We start from the raw sequence: 17,046 nt of genomic DNA, 5'->3' as shown, positions 1-17,046 counted from the left end.
GAAAAATCAAAGGATTAATTCTAGTTATGTTTGCCCGAGACTTCGGAACCCCTGGACTAACAAAACTGGTATTAACTTTATGGTTTTTATTATACAATTGGTAGAAAAATTCAAAACTCATCTTGTATGATTTAAATGGATGGACATGTTTTAGACTATTATCCCTTTGGAAGTAAATAATATTTTTTCTCTAAATTTCAGGTATGGTAGAGTGACTTAAAAAGTGCCCTATATTGCCCCTTTTCCAAGGGCAACTTTTTCCCCCTAATTGAACATTCAAAGCATTATGAACTCTTATAGAAAACCCACAAACATAACCATGAAAAACCTTTGTATATTTCTAGCTATTTCCCTTGCTGTTAGTTCCAAATTAACAGTAGCACTAGCACAAGAAAGTGAGGGATTTATTAGTGAGGAACAAAATGATGACGCGGCATCCGCGCACAAAGAGAAATTTGCGCGGGAGAACACAGTAATTTCCCGCGTGAAGCGAATGGGCGAGCTGGATGAGGAGTTGTTTGAGGATGATATGGAAGCAGCTGATTCTCAACATTATCCTGTAAGTTTTGAGTAATAGTATTATTTAACGTACTTTACATATGTACGTTCGTCTGTACGACATTTGAAATACTTATTGTTCTATCTTAAATGTAAGCCAAGATAACAAATGACTAAAGATCAAATATAACTAACAAACCATACAAACTGACACACAAACAGAGTTACAGACAGAGTGACAGACAAACAGAGTTACAGACAAACAGATAGACCAGTAGACAGACAAATAGACTGAGAAAGATACAGACAAGACCAGCAGACGGACAAACAGACAGAAAATCAGATAGATAAATAAACAGACATACAAACAGAAAGACAGACAGACAAACAAACAGACAGACATACATACAAATAAACAGAAAAACAGACAGACAAGCAGATATACAAAAAAAACAGACAAATAAACAGAGATAATTATAGACAAACAGACAGATAAACAGAAAGACAAAAAGAAAGACGAACAGAAAGAAAAACAAATAGACATATAGAGAGAGACAAACACACACACACAAATACAGACAGATAGACAAATAAACAGACAAACAAACAGAAATACAAAAAGAAAGACAAACGGACAGATATTTAAGCAGACAGAAATACAAACAGACAAACATACAGACATCCAGATAGATTGATTAATGTAGCACAATATATAATTATGTTAATGATCTCCCAAGTTTTAACACCAATCAAAATTAACAATAATTTTACAACAACACAAGAAATTATATCCTTGAAATTTTCACAAACATAGATAGATTTTCAACAATTTTAATCATGAATACATTTATGAATATTTATAGATTATAAACTTTTTACTGATTTATAAAGGGGGTAGGGGTGATTAGGTGAATGGAAATGACAAAGTGCTATCCTTAAACTTGGGTCCCTAAGTTCTTAGAAACTTTTTATAGCGCCTATAAAATATAATGCCATACTGGCCTACCATTAGTCAATTAAAATGTATACTGGACTGCCATTGGTATTTTAGGATGTTTATTGGCCTATCATTGGTCATTTGTATTGTAGGTCGTAATTTTTTACAGGCACTATAAAGAGCTTCCTGTTTTTAATATTTTTCTCTTAATGCTTATTCCCAAAAACAATATGGTACAATTTCTTATTTATTTAATATATAATCCAAAAGTACAATTTAACAAGGAGAATCCAATCCAAATTGTTGAAAATTGTTAGAAAATCAATACTAAAGTACGAGAATAGTATCCCTAGAAGCTTAGTAGTAGCTTTTTGAAGTTCTAATTGTGCCTTTTTCTTGCTGGAGTGTGTGTGGGTGTGTGATGAGTCATACTTCCAATGATAGTTGTTATTTTTTGTGTTTTAAAGAAAATTTGGGTGCTTCACCAATAGACTAGCCAAATAACATATTTTTCAAAAGATAAATATAAAACTGGGTATAGTCCCTTTCATGGCAACGATACTTAAGGGGCGATTCTTCGTTTTTTCACAGTAGCTTTTCTCTTATTTCTAGCCCCTGCGGGGGGCTCTAACCCTGCGGGGCCAATTGCCTAACCCTGTGGGGGAAATCACCTAACCCAATATAACCTAACCTAAAATAACATATAAAAAGCCATTTTAAAAATACGACGAATCGCCCCTTAAGGGGCGTTGCCACAAAAGGGACTATTCCCATAAAACTTTATATTAGATATCAAGCTATCCAATTATATTCATATCATAAGCTAGTCAGATAGCCAGCTGACCAAATGTCTATCTTGGTATCAAGCTAGCTAGATAGATAGATATTAGTGTGAGAATGTAGACACAATAATTATTGGGTATGAAGTGTTTCTCAATACAAAAACATACACAAACACACACACACACAAAAAAATGTATTAAAAAACACATCATTAAACAAGACACTTTAAAAATCTTGACCTTCTGTAGCTTATATTTATAGTAGATAGTGTACATTTTTGCGGCAGAGCTAATCTATAACAAATAACAATGATATGTTCCATTTTAAAGAATAATAGCGGTTTCCTCATATTCCTTCTTCTTTATGCTATTTGGAAAAAAGGCATTTAGTTTTTACTTCTTTCAAATATCTAAAACGATGGTTTCCAAAAAGGTCTTTTCCCATATCGTTACATGCTACACTTTGTTAAACGTTAAGTTTTCTCGCAATTTTTATTCTTAGTTTAAGTGATTGTGAACTAAAGTTTTATAAACATGTTATTTCATTCTTTGATTTGTGATCTTTTATTGAATCTTGATTAGTTTGTTTTACTAGCAGTGTCGAAACTTTTCAACCTTTAAGTTTAGTCTACAGAAGTATAAATTTATAGATTACTTAATTGGGGATGAGAACATTTATTCATCTATATTCTTATCCCTTAAGATCCCTGTCAGGTTTGTGAAAACAAAAGTTAAACTAGATTTTGCTAAGGTATCTGAGGTGAATTCTTAAAAAAACTTTTGCCTCACTAAAATCAGTTTACCTCACTAAAATATTAGTGAGGCAAAATTATCCCCTCTAAATTTTTAGCGAGCCTCACTGATTTTAGTAGGGCAAACTGATTTTAGTAAGGAAAAAGTTTTTTAAGAATTCACCTCTGGTTAATGATAGATGTACTTAATTTTAGTTTCCGAAAGTGTACCTAGCTTCCGCTAATAACTACTACCTAAAAAAGCTTCAAACTTCAAAAAAAAAATTGAAAAATTAAAATTTTGAATGTATAATGTATAAATCGTTTACACATTATATCGTTTTTCCCTTTGGCCGGTGTAGCTTAAAATAGCGTTTGCAATATTTGGGTTATTTGCTGTACAACTTTGGAAATTAGGGATGAAATAGGTAATCCATTTTCAGTACATCTAATGATAGGAACAGGGGAATGGATATGATATACGTAGATATTATGACAGGGGAAATTCATCGTCAATTTGGGTTGCTACTATAATTCTCTTTATTGGTCAGTCAGTATCTTCATTAGGAGGGGATGGGAAGGGTGTAAAAGGGGTTGATTGGGGGTATTGTTATTAGCCAGCTGGAAATACTATATCATTAGAGTAGGCGAAAATCTTATGCAATACTTAATTATATATCGATTGACAGGGGTTGAGATTCAGCAATATAATTCAAGTAAAAAATGTGCCAAAAAATTCTTGTGGTTTTGGAATGTAGGCAAGGGGTAATGGGAAGCAAGAATGGTAAAACCAGGGAGGAAGGGGACATTGGACTGTTTATTACATCAGTCCCAAAAGTTTCAACCACTAATTGTAATCAACAGGAAGGGTAATTTTGTGTTGATCATTGGGGATGTACATTAATTTATCGGCCATTGTCTTATCCCTTTAGATCCCTAGGTAAAAACAAAAAGTTTCAAGAACCTATTAAAACATCTGAAAAACTTTCCCTGTACGGGCGGATTTTTTAATGATGTTCTTTTTACCAAATATCTATAATTATTAAACCAACCCTTTTCAATTATTGGCAGGGAGATTAAGGGATAAGACTCTGCGCAATTTTTTTTTATGTACATCCCAATGATGATATACAAAATTCTCCTTCTGTAAAGTGAAACTAATAGTTAAATAATTCGAACACTATTTGATTAAAACTATTTATCAACATTCAATAAAAGAACCAAACGTTTTTAAGCTATTTATAAAACTTTGGGTACCAGTGTTATTGACAGTTAACTAACCAACCCCTATAATTTTCTCAGGGGTAGATCCAACCCCCTTCTGCACGCCTACGGGTATCACATTAAGTATTTTTTCTGTTTTGGAAGATTTTTGTTGTACTAAATCTATTTTTCAGAGAAGCTTTGCAATTATTAGAATAATCGTACTTAATTTTTTTTTACAATTTCTAAAGCTTTGCCAATATTTAAACTGTTATTTACTTAACTTTTCCTCATATGAAATAAAATTACATAAACTGATCAACATAAAGAACAACAATGTTCGATAGCAGCGTAGCTTTTTATGATTTTATATCAAATCTATACGAATATTGATAACGCAGAAGCAGTTTCTTTCAAAGTAAGGAATACAAACCATCACCCCCCCCATCCTTTTTAAAAATCACATTAAAATAAAGGGTTATACTTTTCGCATGTTAGTGTCTTGCTTTAGGTTAGGTTATATGTATTATTTACAGGAGGGTTCAGGCCCCCACAAGCGATAGACATAAAGATAAAAACCTCTCCCTTATTTTCATTAAATACATGGTTGGGGGGGGGGGGGGAGAGGGGGTTCTTTGCTCGCTAGGCACTTTAAAGAAAAGCACCTTACGGTAAGATTTTAGGCATTTTTTTAGATACTTTGCTTTCTTTACCCTTTCAGTCAATGCTTTTTTATAATTTAAAGTGGGATGTATGTGTTGATACAAACAAATAGAATCTGTGGAGTAGCTTCGCTACTAAAAAAAATTATTCAATCATTTTGAACAGAAATAGATCCATCATTGAATAATTGAAATTGATTCCAATAAAGCATCAGAAATATAACTTTTTGCTACGGTAATTAATTACTTTTTTTTTTATAAGCGGAGCTGTTCTAAATTTATTTTTATTTGGTAGGCAAATTAAGAATAATTTTTGTTTTTATTTCAAAAAGATATTTCTGTCAATAAGGGAGGGGCTTTTTACTACAATAGTCCCCTAAAATATTATAATAGCTCAACATATTTGGAGACTTTTATTGTATTTTGGTTGGTTTATTATGTTAAGTATCCAAACGTTTCAATCACTAATTGTAATCTACAACAGGGGAAATTTTGTATGTCATCATTTGAGATGTACATAAAATTCAGAAGAATATTCTTAATTTCAAATCCTTTAAAATTAAAGTTGGATCAGTTGCGTGCAAAGGAATGAAAGAAAAGGAAACCGTAAAGTACCAAATTTACTATTTAGGGGTGTATTGAGCCCCTCCCCCCCCCCAAAAAAAAAGTACCCAAAAAATAAGATGTTTGCTTTCATTATTAAAAAGTATAAATAAAATTCTATTTTAATCTAACTTTTAATTTGAATATGACAATTAAAATCTTTGCGGTTTAGAAATAAAGTTTGTTTGGATTATTTTAAATTTCAAGCTAACAACATTTTCTGCAAAAATATAGATAATATCATACATTCAAATAAAAAAGAAAATTCCTTTGCTTCAGACAAAATAAAAAATGAATAAGATTATTTTTGCTCATTAAAGTTTATTATAGATGTCATTTTTATTTTGATGGTAAAACTATTTTACTATTATTTTATATTTTTACAATGGCTGTTTTATTTATTTAATTAGTCATAAAGACTATATTGTCAGAAACACGCTCCAATAATTTTTATAAAAGACTCATTCTAGGGCGTATAGAGATATTTTATAAGAGGACGCAGTGAAAAATTTTCAGAAAATTGAATGTCTTTTTGTCTGTCGTTTCAACTTTCTAACTTTACAAATCAGCCGTTTCACAACCAATTTTTGTTACTATTCAATATAATTTCCAGTATGGCTTCGAAACCGATTAACATCCGCTGGATTAGAACTGGATCTCCGCCATACTGAAAAATCATGTATAGCATGGTATTACAGACGCTTTTCCACGAATATTAAAATATAACCCATACAAATATATATTAGTTTTGTTAACCCGAGCCTTCGGCTTCTCGGGATTAACAAAACCGATTTTGATCTTTTGATTCATTTTAATATCCGCGAAAAGCTGTCTACAACACGATGAGATACGTACATATTCTATATCTTATTTTGTCCCTTCCTGGTGTATATACAAGGGGCCACACCACTCCTACACCCCCTACGCACGCCCACTGGACTCATCCTCTATAGTTTTGTCAAATTCATTAGGGTCTTTTGTCAATTATATTATATGGATCATAATAACTGACTTAATAAGGGACAGAGACGTCATTTCTGAAATTTTTAATCATATTTTGTTAATGAAAATCTTTTTATAGTGCCTATAGAAATGACGTCATACTTATAACTGGCCTACCATTGGTCAATTAAAATGTATACTGGCCTGCCTTAGGTAATTTAGTCTGTGTATCGGCCTATCTTTGGTCATTTGTATTGTATTACGTCATTTTCTATAGTCCCATAAAGAGCTTCTTGATAGGGCCATCTTGTATAGCTTCTAATACAACTAACCCATTGATTGCACGTCCTTTGTAGAAGAGTTGCGCCTGTTTTGGGTCATAGGCAATTCCCCTATACTTTTGTAAATTACCTTAAAATATCATTTTTACGTCTCTGGTATGACTTTATGTGATCCAAAATGACATCTTCCCGACTTCATATCAAAATCTGATACAATAAAAACTTATTGAATGACTGTCCCTGTTAAAGATTATGGTTAATCACTGACATAATAAGTTCTAATTATGATAAAGTTACGTAGTTCATAACAACAACAATTATATACAAAGGCATCCAGTAAAGCATAAATATAAAGTCTAAAGGTATTGTTGTAAGTGAAACGTAAATGGATTTAAAAGATCAAAAAGTATAAATTCTCGTCTTTCAAAAAATGAACAAAAAATAAGTAGATATGTCTATCACTAAAATAGTATGCCTGTGTCTTGAATGGGCTAAGGGTTATATTCTTAACTAAATTATTTTGATTTTCTATTGCATTAAGATTTTGAAGTTATTTGTTTGGACATTCAAGTTCAATTAAAGTGTCAGATTTAAATAGTTTAATTTTTAATACATCATTATTTGTAATTGTGGAAGTTTTTAATACTGAAAAGTAAAATATAAAGTAGCCTTGCTGTTAATAAGTGTATTAATGGACATACAGGATGAGTGATTTTGCTATAACAAGGATGATAACTTCTATAAAAGCGAAGCTTAATAATGAAAATGTCCCTTTGAGAACACTGTTAAAAATTTAGTGCCAATGTCAGGATATCTATAAAATATCTATCTATATATTATAATCTGTAAAGGATTTATTATTACTTGTATGTTACACCAGATTTTCATAATAAAGTTAATAAAGTGAAACTCACAACGGGCTAAAGTACCGCCCATCCACTCCTTTTACCCTATTCCCTCCCCTCCCACTGAATGAACGAACTGACCAATAAATGTTTCTCATGTTAGCAACCTAAATTGACGACAATTTTTCCTCCGTCATAATATCCACGTATATTCTACATTCATTAATATGCCAGCCCTTAGCACTTTTATTTAATACTAGCGGCTACGCCCCTAGAGGCCTCTAGAGCCACGTCAAATTGTTTCTTTTCAATCTATTTTTAAAACAGCTTTTTAACAAAAATATTCCTTTCGCCGCTGGATGCAAAAATGTCAACAGGGCGGCGTTTTTTTTATTTTATCGATTTCTCTGGGGAGGGTGGTGGTACCCTCCCCCAAAATAGTTATAAACATTCCGGGGACCTATGATAAGCTACCCTGTTAAGGAGAACCCGATCCGTTCAGCGGTTAGCGAGATCCTTTGTTATAAGGATTGTCGAAATAAATAGTTATCACAGACTGACAGACTCTTTGCTCTTCACAAAATAAATCAGCATTCTATCTTAAATATAAGCCGAGAAAAAAAAAACATTTTTCCCAAATGTTCTCTAGAAGATATCCCTCAAGGAAGGAATCTTGTTTAAACCAGAGAGGGAGGGGAAATTTGGCTCTCTATTACACTAGTCCCTAAAGTTTTATATTAACGTTATCTTAATTTTAACTTAGCAACTTTGGGGACTTTTATTAAGTTTTGATTGATTGATTCATGAAGTTCAGTGTCCTAACGTTTCAACCACTAATTATAATCCACAGAAGTGGTAATTTGTGTATCATCATTGGGGATATATATTGTATATCAATTTATCAGCCATGGTCTTATCCCGATTCCTGTGTTTAAACAGACATATGTACATTTTTGATTATAGAGAAGCTTTGCTGAAACTAATGAATGTTGATAATTTGATTAAAAAGTTGTTCCTTAATAATTAGGAATCAATATGATAATTTTATTTTTTTACAGTTATCTGCTTATTGTTATTTTTATTATACGCAAAAAAATAAAAATCTTCAATAAATATAATCATTGTATATTATATAAATTAGGATAAGACTCTTAGTCTGTCTGTCTGTCTGTACCGAAAGATCTCGCTAACCGTTTGACCGAATTGATTCTCATTTACAGTGTCGCTTACAGTAGTAATATGTAGCAATTATTGAAATTAATATATTATTACTTGGATGTTATACCAGATTTTCATTTACTCTGATAAAGTGATGCTCGCAGCTGGCTAAAATAACGAACCCCCCAACCACCCCTTTACCCCATCCCCCTCATACTGGATAATGAACTAACCAATTAATGAAGTAGCAAGCTAAATTAAAGACAAATTTTACCCTTTTAATATATCTACGTATAACCTATACCGGCCTATTATTATTGACCTAATTTTCCTTCGTTTCTGGTGTTCTATACTGCTGGGGAGTTAGATCCACCCACTCGACCTAATATTCCTATATTTTAGGTGTTCTATACTGCTGGGGAGTTAGATCCACCAACTCGACCAAATTTCCAACCAATCTTCTCCCAACCTGAACAAAAGGTAGGATAGATAGATAGTATACTAATTTACATTTTATCAAGTTTCAAAGAAAGCCAGAAAGGTAGTGAGATAGCAATTAGACAGCAACTAACAACCAGGGTTCGGCAGCCGCGAGTCAACCGCTTGTAAGTCTCAGGGAAATCAACCTTTTACAATTTTAAAAATTAGCTAAATCTGAGCCAAATATATAATACCCACTTAAAAACACATCCAAACGGGTTTAAATTTGAGGCTGACACGCGGCTGCCGAGCCCTGCTAACAACCACCGAACATTATTAAAAATAGATTAACAAATTATTATGGAATAATGCGTCTAAAGTAGCGAAACTATTATGTAAAAGTATGATAAGTAGAAGACTCGAGGGGAGGAACATTAACTCATACGAAATTCTAGCCCCTGCAGGACTATATTAGCCTATGTTTAACCCAACATAACCTAAGATAAGCATAAAATACCCTTTCCCCAAAAAGAGTTTGTTTTGGGTCAATAGGCGATGTGAGGGAACAGCCAAAAAAGAATTATAGAGAAAGGGAAAATTATCGTATCACAGACGAACAGACATGTTATGAGTAGAGTAGCTTCGCTACTAATAATAATGTGTAAAACCAAAATTACCCGGATAAAAAAAATAACACATCACCATATTAATATTAAATAATCAAAACACAAGTTATCGCTAAAAATATCAAACTTTTTTCCCCATATGGCTTCAAATCCGATTATTTTCCGCTGGTTTAGAAGTAATGTATTATATTGTATTACAGAGAATTGTCCACAAGGAATAAAAAAAAATTCATAAAAATAATCCTGTTTTTTTTGGCCAAACTGGTATAAGTTCAAGTTTTCATATTACTATGAGTGGAAACTTTCTATAATACGATGCGATAAATAACTTTTTTATCGTATTGGGATTTGTTTATTATGTTCTATTACTTATTTTGATCCTTATAGTGTATTTTTTAGACCTCTTCTTAGCTATCTATAATTTTTGTATTTTTTAAGATTATGACCTTTTATAACTGCATGTTATTGTTTATAGCTTTTTGGACAGTATTTCTTATTTCTTTATTGTATACAATTTTGATTCTTCTTTCACTATCTAATAATTATTTTTTTATTAAGGTATATTTTAGGTTTGCAATATTATTTTTTTATGTAAAATGTAACTCTGACACTAGCACAACGATAAAACAAGATCCAAGCAACAATATTATTTACCTAATAATGGTGTATACGTTTTCAAAAAGGTGTTTTACATATTATCTGACCTCGCGAGGCTGAGGTCCTTTTTGACCTCAAAATCGTCGTATGAAAGGATATTAGGTTAAGGAACACCCATCAGAAAACCAACATTTAGATTTCACGACCTTTGCTGCATGATAAGAATTTTACTCTTTTTATGGGCCAAGGCATTCTTTGTACTGTAACTTTTAGTGTCTCGTGCCGAAAAAAGCAGCAGTAGTTACATTAAGCTCCATTAGTTAAAACATTGGACCATGACAACAAATTTTTTATAGAGTAGACTCCCTTTATAAATGTATGAAGTTATCCAAGTTGACATGATATAAAAAAACAAATAATGTCAAAAATATGATGTCTTTTAGGGGGAGGGAGGGTACATTGGACTTTAAATCATACTGCTCCCCAAAGAAATAAAAAAATTAGAGGCTTTTATTAAATTTTTAATGGTACAAACCTTTTCACAAATAATTCTATAGATGGGGTAATTTTGTCTATTGTAACTGGGGATATAAATCAATGTATCCATCAATGTCTTATGCCTAACAATCCATAATTGACTTAATGGTTATCATTCAATATAACTTTTTTTTATTTATTGATATCAATTACAGTATTTTTTGTGTAATAAGATATAGAAAAATAAAACATGTTGTTTTAGTGTTGATTATTTGGTTTCTTGACAAACGTAGGAGTGACAAACGTCTAAGTGGACAAACACAGAAGTGTCTAAAATATAAACTTTATAATTAAGTATTTCTATACAGGTTAAGATATGAACATACAAATAAGCCCCCGCATGGGATAAGCAAATAAAATAACTATAAGATGGTTATAAAAAGTTAGGTTAAATAAAGTTTCCACTCCCACGTTTGTCACTCCTGTGTTTGTTATTTGAATATTGAAAAACTCTCCTTCTTGTCCCTATGGAAGAAAGGAATTAATGAAAAACCTATGAAATCCAAACAAATATAACAACATTGAGATTGAATAAAATCTCAGAATAAATGTCACAATATCTCTTTGTATTGTGATGCTATGATTTATATGGCAGTACATTTAGTATAAAATTAGGAGTGTGCCATCACAACCGCAAGTAAGCCACGCCCAGGCACTTGAAACCACCTAGGCGATTTTTGACAAAAGGTACGTCCAAGCTTTTTAATTTGAGGGGGTTTAAATGAGGGGTTTCAAAAATTGAAGGAGGGTGTTACCCCTTTATCTAAACTTTTGGACTGCTATGTATGAAAACCCCCAAAAATATTAATTGAGATAGGTAAGCTAAGCAAGCTACAAATGATTTTTTTGAGTGGGCTAAAAACCAGTAATGTTAACTAAAATCTTTAAGTATTGTTTGCAATTCGCTCTAATAATAATTTGTGGGTTCTGATTCCAAAATAAATTTAAAAAAAGACTTTTAGCAGAAATGATCGAACTTTTAAAATTATTCAATGTTTTTTAATTATAAGTTTAGTGTTGTAAAAAATGTAGTATACAAATAAAGTTGGGAATCTAAAATAACTTTTATCTTTATTACAATAATAGCTTTAATTAACCTTACATTTGTCAGGAGGTAATGACTAGTCTTGGCTTAATTTATTTTCTAAATATGTCAGATACGTGAACAGGACAATATCTTGGGCTATAAACAGGTTCAGCACATTTCCCTTTACAGCTTAAAGAATTGTAATCAAGAGGAAATTTTTTATAGTGCCAATAAATGACATCTTACTGACCTGCTATTGGTCAATTAAGATGTATACTGGCCTGCCATTGGTAATCTAGTCTGTGTATTGGCCTCTCATTGGTCATTTGTTTTGTATGACGTCATTTTTTTTATAGACACTATAAACAGTTTTAACCAAGGGTTTGGTTGTCTTTTTACTAAGGGGATGTCATACCAATTTTCCGTAGGTCTGCAACTCTGCTGCGAGTCTAAATAAGGAAAAAATAATGTTAACCAATTTTATGGCTGAATAATTAGAACAAAACACAAAATTTCTGGCGATCATTGAATTTTTAGCAGACAATTTTTTTGGGAAACAAAGCTGCTCTAAGATTTATTCTTGTCTGTTGGTTCCTAGTGTTGGTTTTGAATCAATCGTGACGTCTTAAAGGATATAGCATCAGCCACAAGTAACATGAAATTGGTGAAAATTTAAAAAAAGATGGTCTTAAAACTTAATGGAAGGTATAAACTTATGGAGTATTTTTTTGGAATTGATTTTTCTTTCAACAGTTGACCACGGATACAGAAAGGAAAAATGACTTATTTTTGGAACCTTCATTAGAAGGCCTGTTATAAGTCTTTTTTTAGAATTTTTTTCTAATATGGTATCACAAAAGAATTTTAAGTAAATAAGAATAAGAATAATGTAAAATGAATAGTTGTCTTACGATAGTTGTGATTTTAGAATTCTTTCTTTGCTTCTATTGAATTGGTCATCCTTGTTTTACTTTTTGTAGATTAATTAATAGTTCTGTTTGGATTATTTCATTTGTCATATCTTTTCATAAAATTTGATGAATTATTAATTTACATTTTTAGCAACAAATATTTTGATTTCTCGTATATTTTGGAATACCAAAAAATGAAAATATTTTTTTTTGTTACATTGTGTTGATATTTATAGATCAAAATACATCCAATATAATATGACAGATGTTCTACTTTAATCCACCTCGATTAAGATACTTAACTTATGAAGCCATAGCTCCTTAACTTAACTTAAGAAGATGTGAATTCAATTCTTTATATTTTCAATTTACATACTGCTTCAAGACACAAAATTTTACTTATTCTATAACCCCCCTATTGAGATTTTTATCCCACACCCCATCAAAATAAAAAGAAGCTTGGATATGTTTTAAGGACCCAAACCATCTATCATATGTGCACTGCTGATATCGAACTTGTCTACATAATTCTCTCAACAGATTAAAATTCGCAAAAAAAGATGTTCTATTGGTTCTATTGTTTGCGATTTAAATCATGCAATGTTGGTTTATTTCAGCATTATTTATCGGTCATGTGAAGAAAACGAAGTTGCGGGTTTCGTCGTATTTACACAGTAGCTTTTGAAAGGTTATTTTAGGTTAGGTTAGGTTATTGTACCGCAGGTGTAGGCAATCGACCCTGCAGGGTAAGAGCCCCCCGCAGGGGCTACAAATATGAGAAAAGTTACTGTGAAAATATGATGAAACCTGCAACTTCGTTTCCTTCACATGACCCTTATTTTTTAACCAGTAAAAATAACCAATACTAAGACAAAATGTATTATTTTCTATATTTTGCGTCAAATAATTTCTGCGGGGCTTTCCTAATTCCTACTCGACCTAACCTAAGCAAAAAGTCTAAAAAAGGGTGTGGGGATAAGTTATGGATGGTTTTTATTTAAAAACTTTTTTGTTTGATTGTTGAAAGTTTTACCTTTAAAGTTAGTGGAACGTTAAGGCTAGGGACAGAGCCCCTAGCAGTATTAGAGTACAATACAACTGTACACAAATTGAAGGACTTAAATTTAAATTTTTTGATTTTATAATTATGATTTATTGTAATATAAGTCAACACTTAAATATAATTATAATCATATGCATTTGGACTTTTGAAAAATTAAAAAAAACATGTATTATATCTAAAAGCTTAGTTTAAAAAATGTAAATTCATATGTATATATGTAAAAAACGACAAAATACTTTTAAAAGTGTGCAATAGACTTAGTCATAAATCAAATAGTCAGCTAAGTCTAGATAAGGGTTAAGCAAGCATGGGTTTTAGAATTGATATTTTTTTCAAAGTAAAAAAGTTATAAAAACAGCATAAATAATTCTTATTTAGTTGGTTGTGTACTTTTAATACTAGGATTGTTTTGTGACTTAGTCTTACAACTTTTTGACATTTTAAGACGAAAAGACTATCAATTTTGACAAAAAAAGATACTGGCTCATTCAGTGATTTTGACTGAGAAATAATGAAACTAACATTATCCTCTCTAAAAAATGCTTTATAGGTAAGAATAATAAAGAATTGTGTTTTTTAACTAACTAACAAAAAAATAAAAACTTTCTTACAAAGTCCAGCAGGATTTATTGGGTCATATTAATAATTATCACAAGCTAAGAAGAGGAACAAAATAATATACAACGATTAAAATGGATTGAATTTTCACTGAGCTTTGCGCACTTATAATTAACACCTTGTGTCACATGTGCAGCATGACCGACAGCGCCGTGAGGAGAACCTAATCAGCCTGACCGCCATCGACAACGAGGACATGAAAGCCGTTGAATCCCGCCAATACACCGCCGTTCCCGCACCTGGTAACAAGCGGCCAACCCCGCCGCCCCGCCCCAACAAACTGCCACCGAGGATTTCTGAGCGGTTCAAGAGGCGGGATAATAACGGCGGACCCGCCAGGCGTGCCGGCGATGTACAGGAAAATACAAACGACAAATTTAATTAATATTCTACTAACAATTACTAACTTACTTAAAACATACTTTAAGAATAGTTTTTATGGCATAGTAATATAGTCAGCTTTCTGCGGATATTAAAATGAAAATTATTTAATCAAAACCATTTTTTTAATATTCGCGGAAAATTGTCTTTAATACGATGCTATACACGATTTTTCAGTATGACTTAAAAACTTTCTAGTTTTAAAACCATACTGGAAAAAAATAGTTGGTTATGCTTTTTACTAAAAAAAACTACTAAAAAGAAATTGCTCTTTAACAATTCACACTTAAATTAAATTTGTCACTGCTATTAACAGGGCTATGATCCCCGCTCTAACTCAAACCCTAAAGAAGCTACCCCAACCCCGAAGGTATTGTACTTGTTTTTTTTTATTAGGTTTGACTACTCTTTAATTATCTTATCCGTATGTTCATAAGATTTGAAAGATTATCTCTTTTATTTTACTAATATAGTTAATCTTTTTAACTTTGTCGAGTTTTCGTTACTAAAATATTTTTTTTCAAGGCAAACTAAACTAATTTTCGGATTTTTTTCAGTTGAGTTAGGATTCTGTGGGAAAACAATATGTTTTATATTAAAATCATATCATATCATGATGTTATTAGAATATATTTAAGTCGTTAGCAATGCTAACTTCCATTAAATGCAACATATGAAGCGCTGGAAAGTGTCATATGTGACGTCATACAAGTACGACTAAATCCATCTCTTTTTTAGGGGTTTACTTTCCCACTTCTCCACTCATCCCTTCTTTTTAGACGTATTTTTATGACATCACACATGGCACTTTCCAGCGCTTCCAACATAGTCGAAATAAAAAATTAATATTGAATTTCATTGTTAAACTTTTTCAACAAACCTTGCCATACTTAAGTTTAAAAAACAGAGGGGGGGAGGGGGGATATTTTAATTCACGCCCTTGGCAAAAATGTTGAGTAGGCCCCTGTTAACCACAACGGAAACACTGTAACACAGTGTAGCATCACAAATAATGTGACCTATGAAACACATTTTGTGGTAACATAAATATAAAAACCATAAATAGAATACCTGCGCTACAATTTGAACATGTACGTTCATCTGAATATCCGACACTCTCTCTTTATTGTATTTGGTTCCATACTAAGCACCTTAGAATCGTCCTGTCAATTTTAAACTCAACAACAACAAACCAAAAAGACTGTTAATTTAAAGTTTATCTAATCAAAAATATTTTTGGTATTGGCCAATTTACTTTTATTTATTTTAAATTTTGCATTATCAGTTTCTCTTTTCTGGATGTTATCATTCTTGTCAACCATTTATTATGCTTTTTGTAACACTAACTTATAATGTGGCAAGAATAAAGGGAATAAGTAAATAAGTGAAATAAGTTTGTCTTTCAAATGATGATAAACAAAGGATGAAAATTGGGCAAACTATAAGGAAGTTTTTTTGCTTTTATGTAGCTGGCAATTAAGATTAATTTATCTTCTATTTACCTATTTAAATGTCCCTATAATGTATGTACTAGCAAGTCTTTATTACAGTAAATTATAAAAAAAATAAGTACATGATCTATAATGTCTAGTTTTACTATTCATAAATATTTTACAATCAAATTTGTTGTCTAAAAAAAAAGTTATCATCTTTATTTAATTATTTTGCACCGTTCATTGAAACAAGAGTTTGAACTCTGAGTTTAAACCACCTAGGTCTTGTTACTTAAAGCTAGTTGTTTTTTAAGAAAGTTAGAAATTTTAAATTAATATTTTGGCCAAACTCATTTTTTCCCTTAAAATTGTATTGCTTATATCAACTGAATCCTAAATTCTTTTTCAAATTATTTATTTTAAAAATTAGGAAAATTTATTACCTACTCGGTTTCTGTAACAGATTTCAAAAAGAAGTGTTAAATATGAGTCAAAGTTTTTAACAAAGTATTCTATTTGAAAACGGAGTAATAATAAACTTAAAGATAAAAAATGTTTTATTTTAGGTTTATGCTATTCCACCAGAGTTTTTGAATCAAGTCATACCATTCAACCCATCATCTCAGATTGAAAAGGAACAACATTTTTTTTTATTTAAAAGATTAAAGGAGAAAACAATGAAATGTATTTGACAGATTCAGCAATTTTGTTTTACTGCCTTCATAAATTTAAGATGGGGGTGGGCAAGGGGTGGGGGGTGGTAAAGGTAACACCTTTTCTAAAAATTCCCA

At 31.5% G+C, this 17,046-nt stretch overlaps 1 protein-coding gene across 1 annotated transcript; it reads left to right on the top strand.

Annotated features, from left to right (window-relative positions):
- Window positions 1-205: 205 nt before the first annotated feature.
- Window positions 206-14,826, top strand: LOC145326621 (uncharacterized). The gene is made up of 3 exons (XM_080169991.1): window positions 206-559; window positions 9,045-9,122; window positions 14,578-14,826. Exons 1-3 carry the CDS (start codon window positions 287-289, stop codon window positions 14,824-14,826), a joined length of 600 nt encoding a protein of 199 aa, XP_080026117.1. The 5' UTR covers window positions 206-286.
- The last annotated feature ends 2,220 nt before the right edge of the window (window positions 14,827-17,046 follow it).

Source organism: Acartia tonsa, chromosome 8 (genome assembly GCF_053477335.1).
Source record: "Acartia tonsa isolate MP-2025a chromosome 8, ASM5347733v1, whole genome shotgun sequence".
Lineage (NCBI taxonomy): Eukaryota > Metazoa > Arthropoda > Copepoda > Calanoida > Acartiidae > Acartia > Acartia tonsa.
Note: the sequence above shows the minus strand (reverse complement) of the source record. Positions and strands in the feature narration are given on the sequence as shown.

Coding starts and splice junctions, on each gene's coding strand:
- LOC145326621 (XM_080169991.1), top strand. CDS start 287: ATGAACTCTTATAGAAAACCCACAAACATAACCATGAAAAACCTTTGT. Junction 560..9,044: donor CTGATTCTCAACATTATCCT/GTAAGTTTTGAG, acceptor CCTATATTTTAG/GTGTTCTATACTGCTGGGGA. Junction 9,123..14,577: donor TCTCCCAACCTGAACAAAAG/GTAGGATAGATA, acceptor TCACATGTGCAG/CATGACCGACAGCGCCGTGA.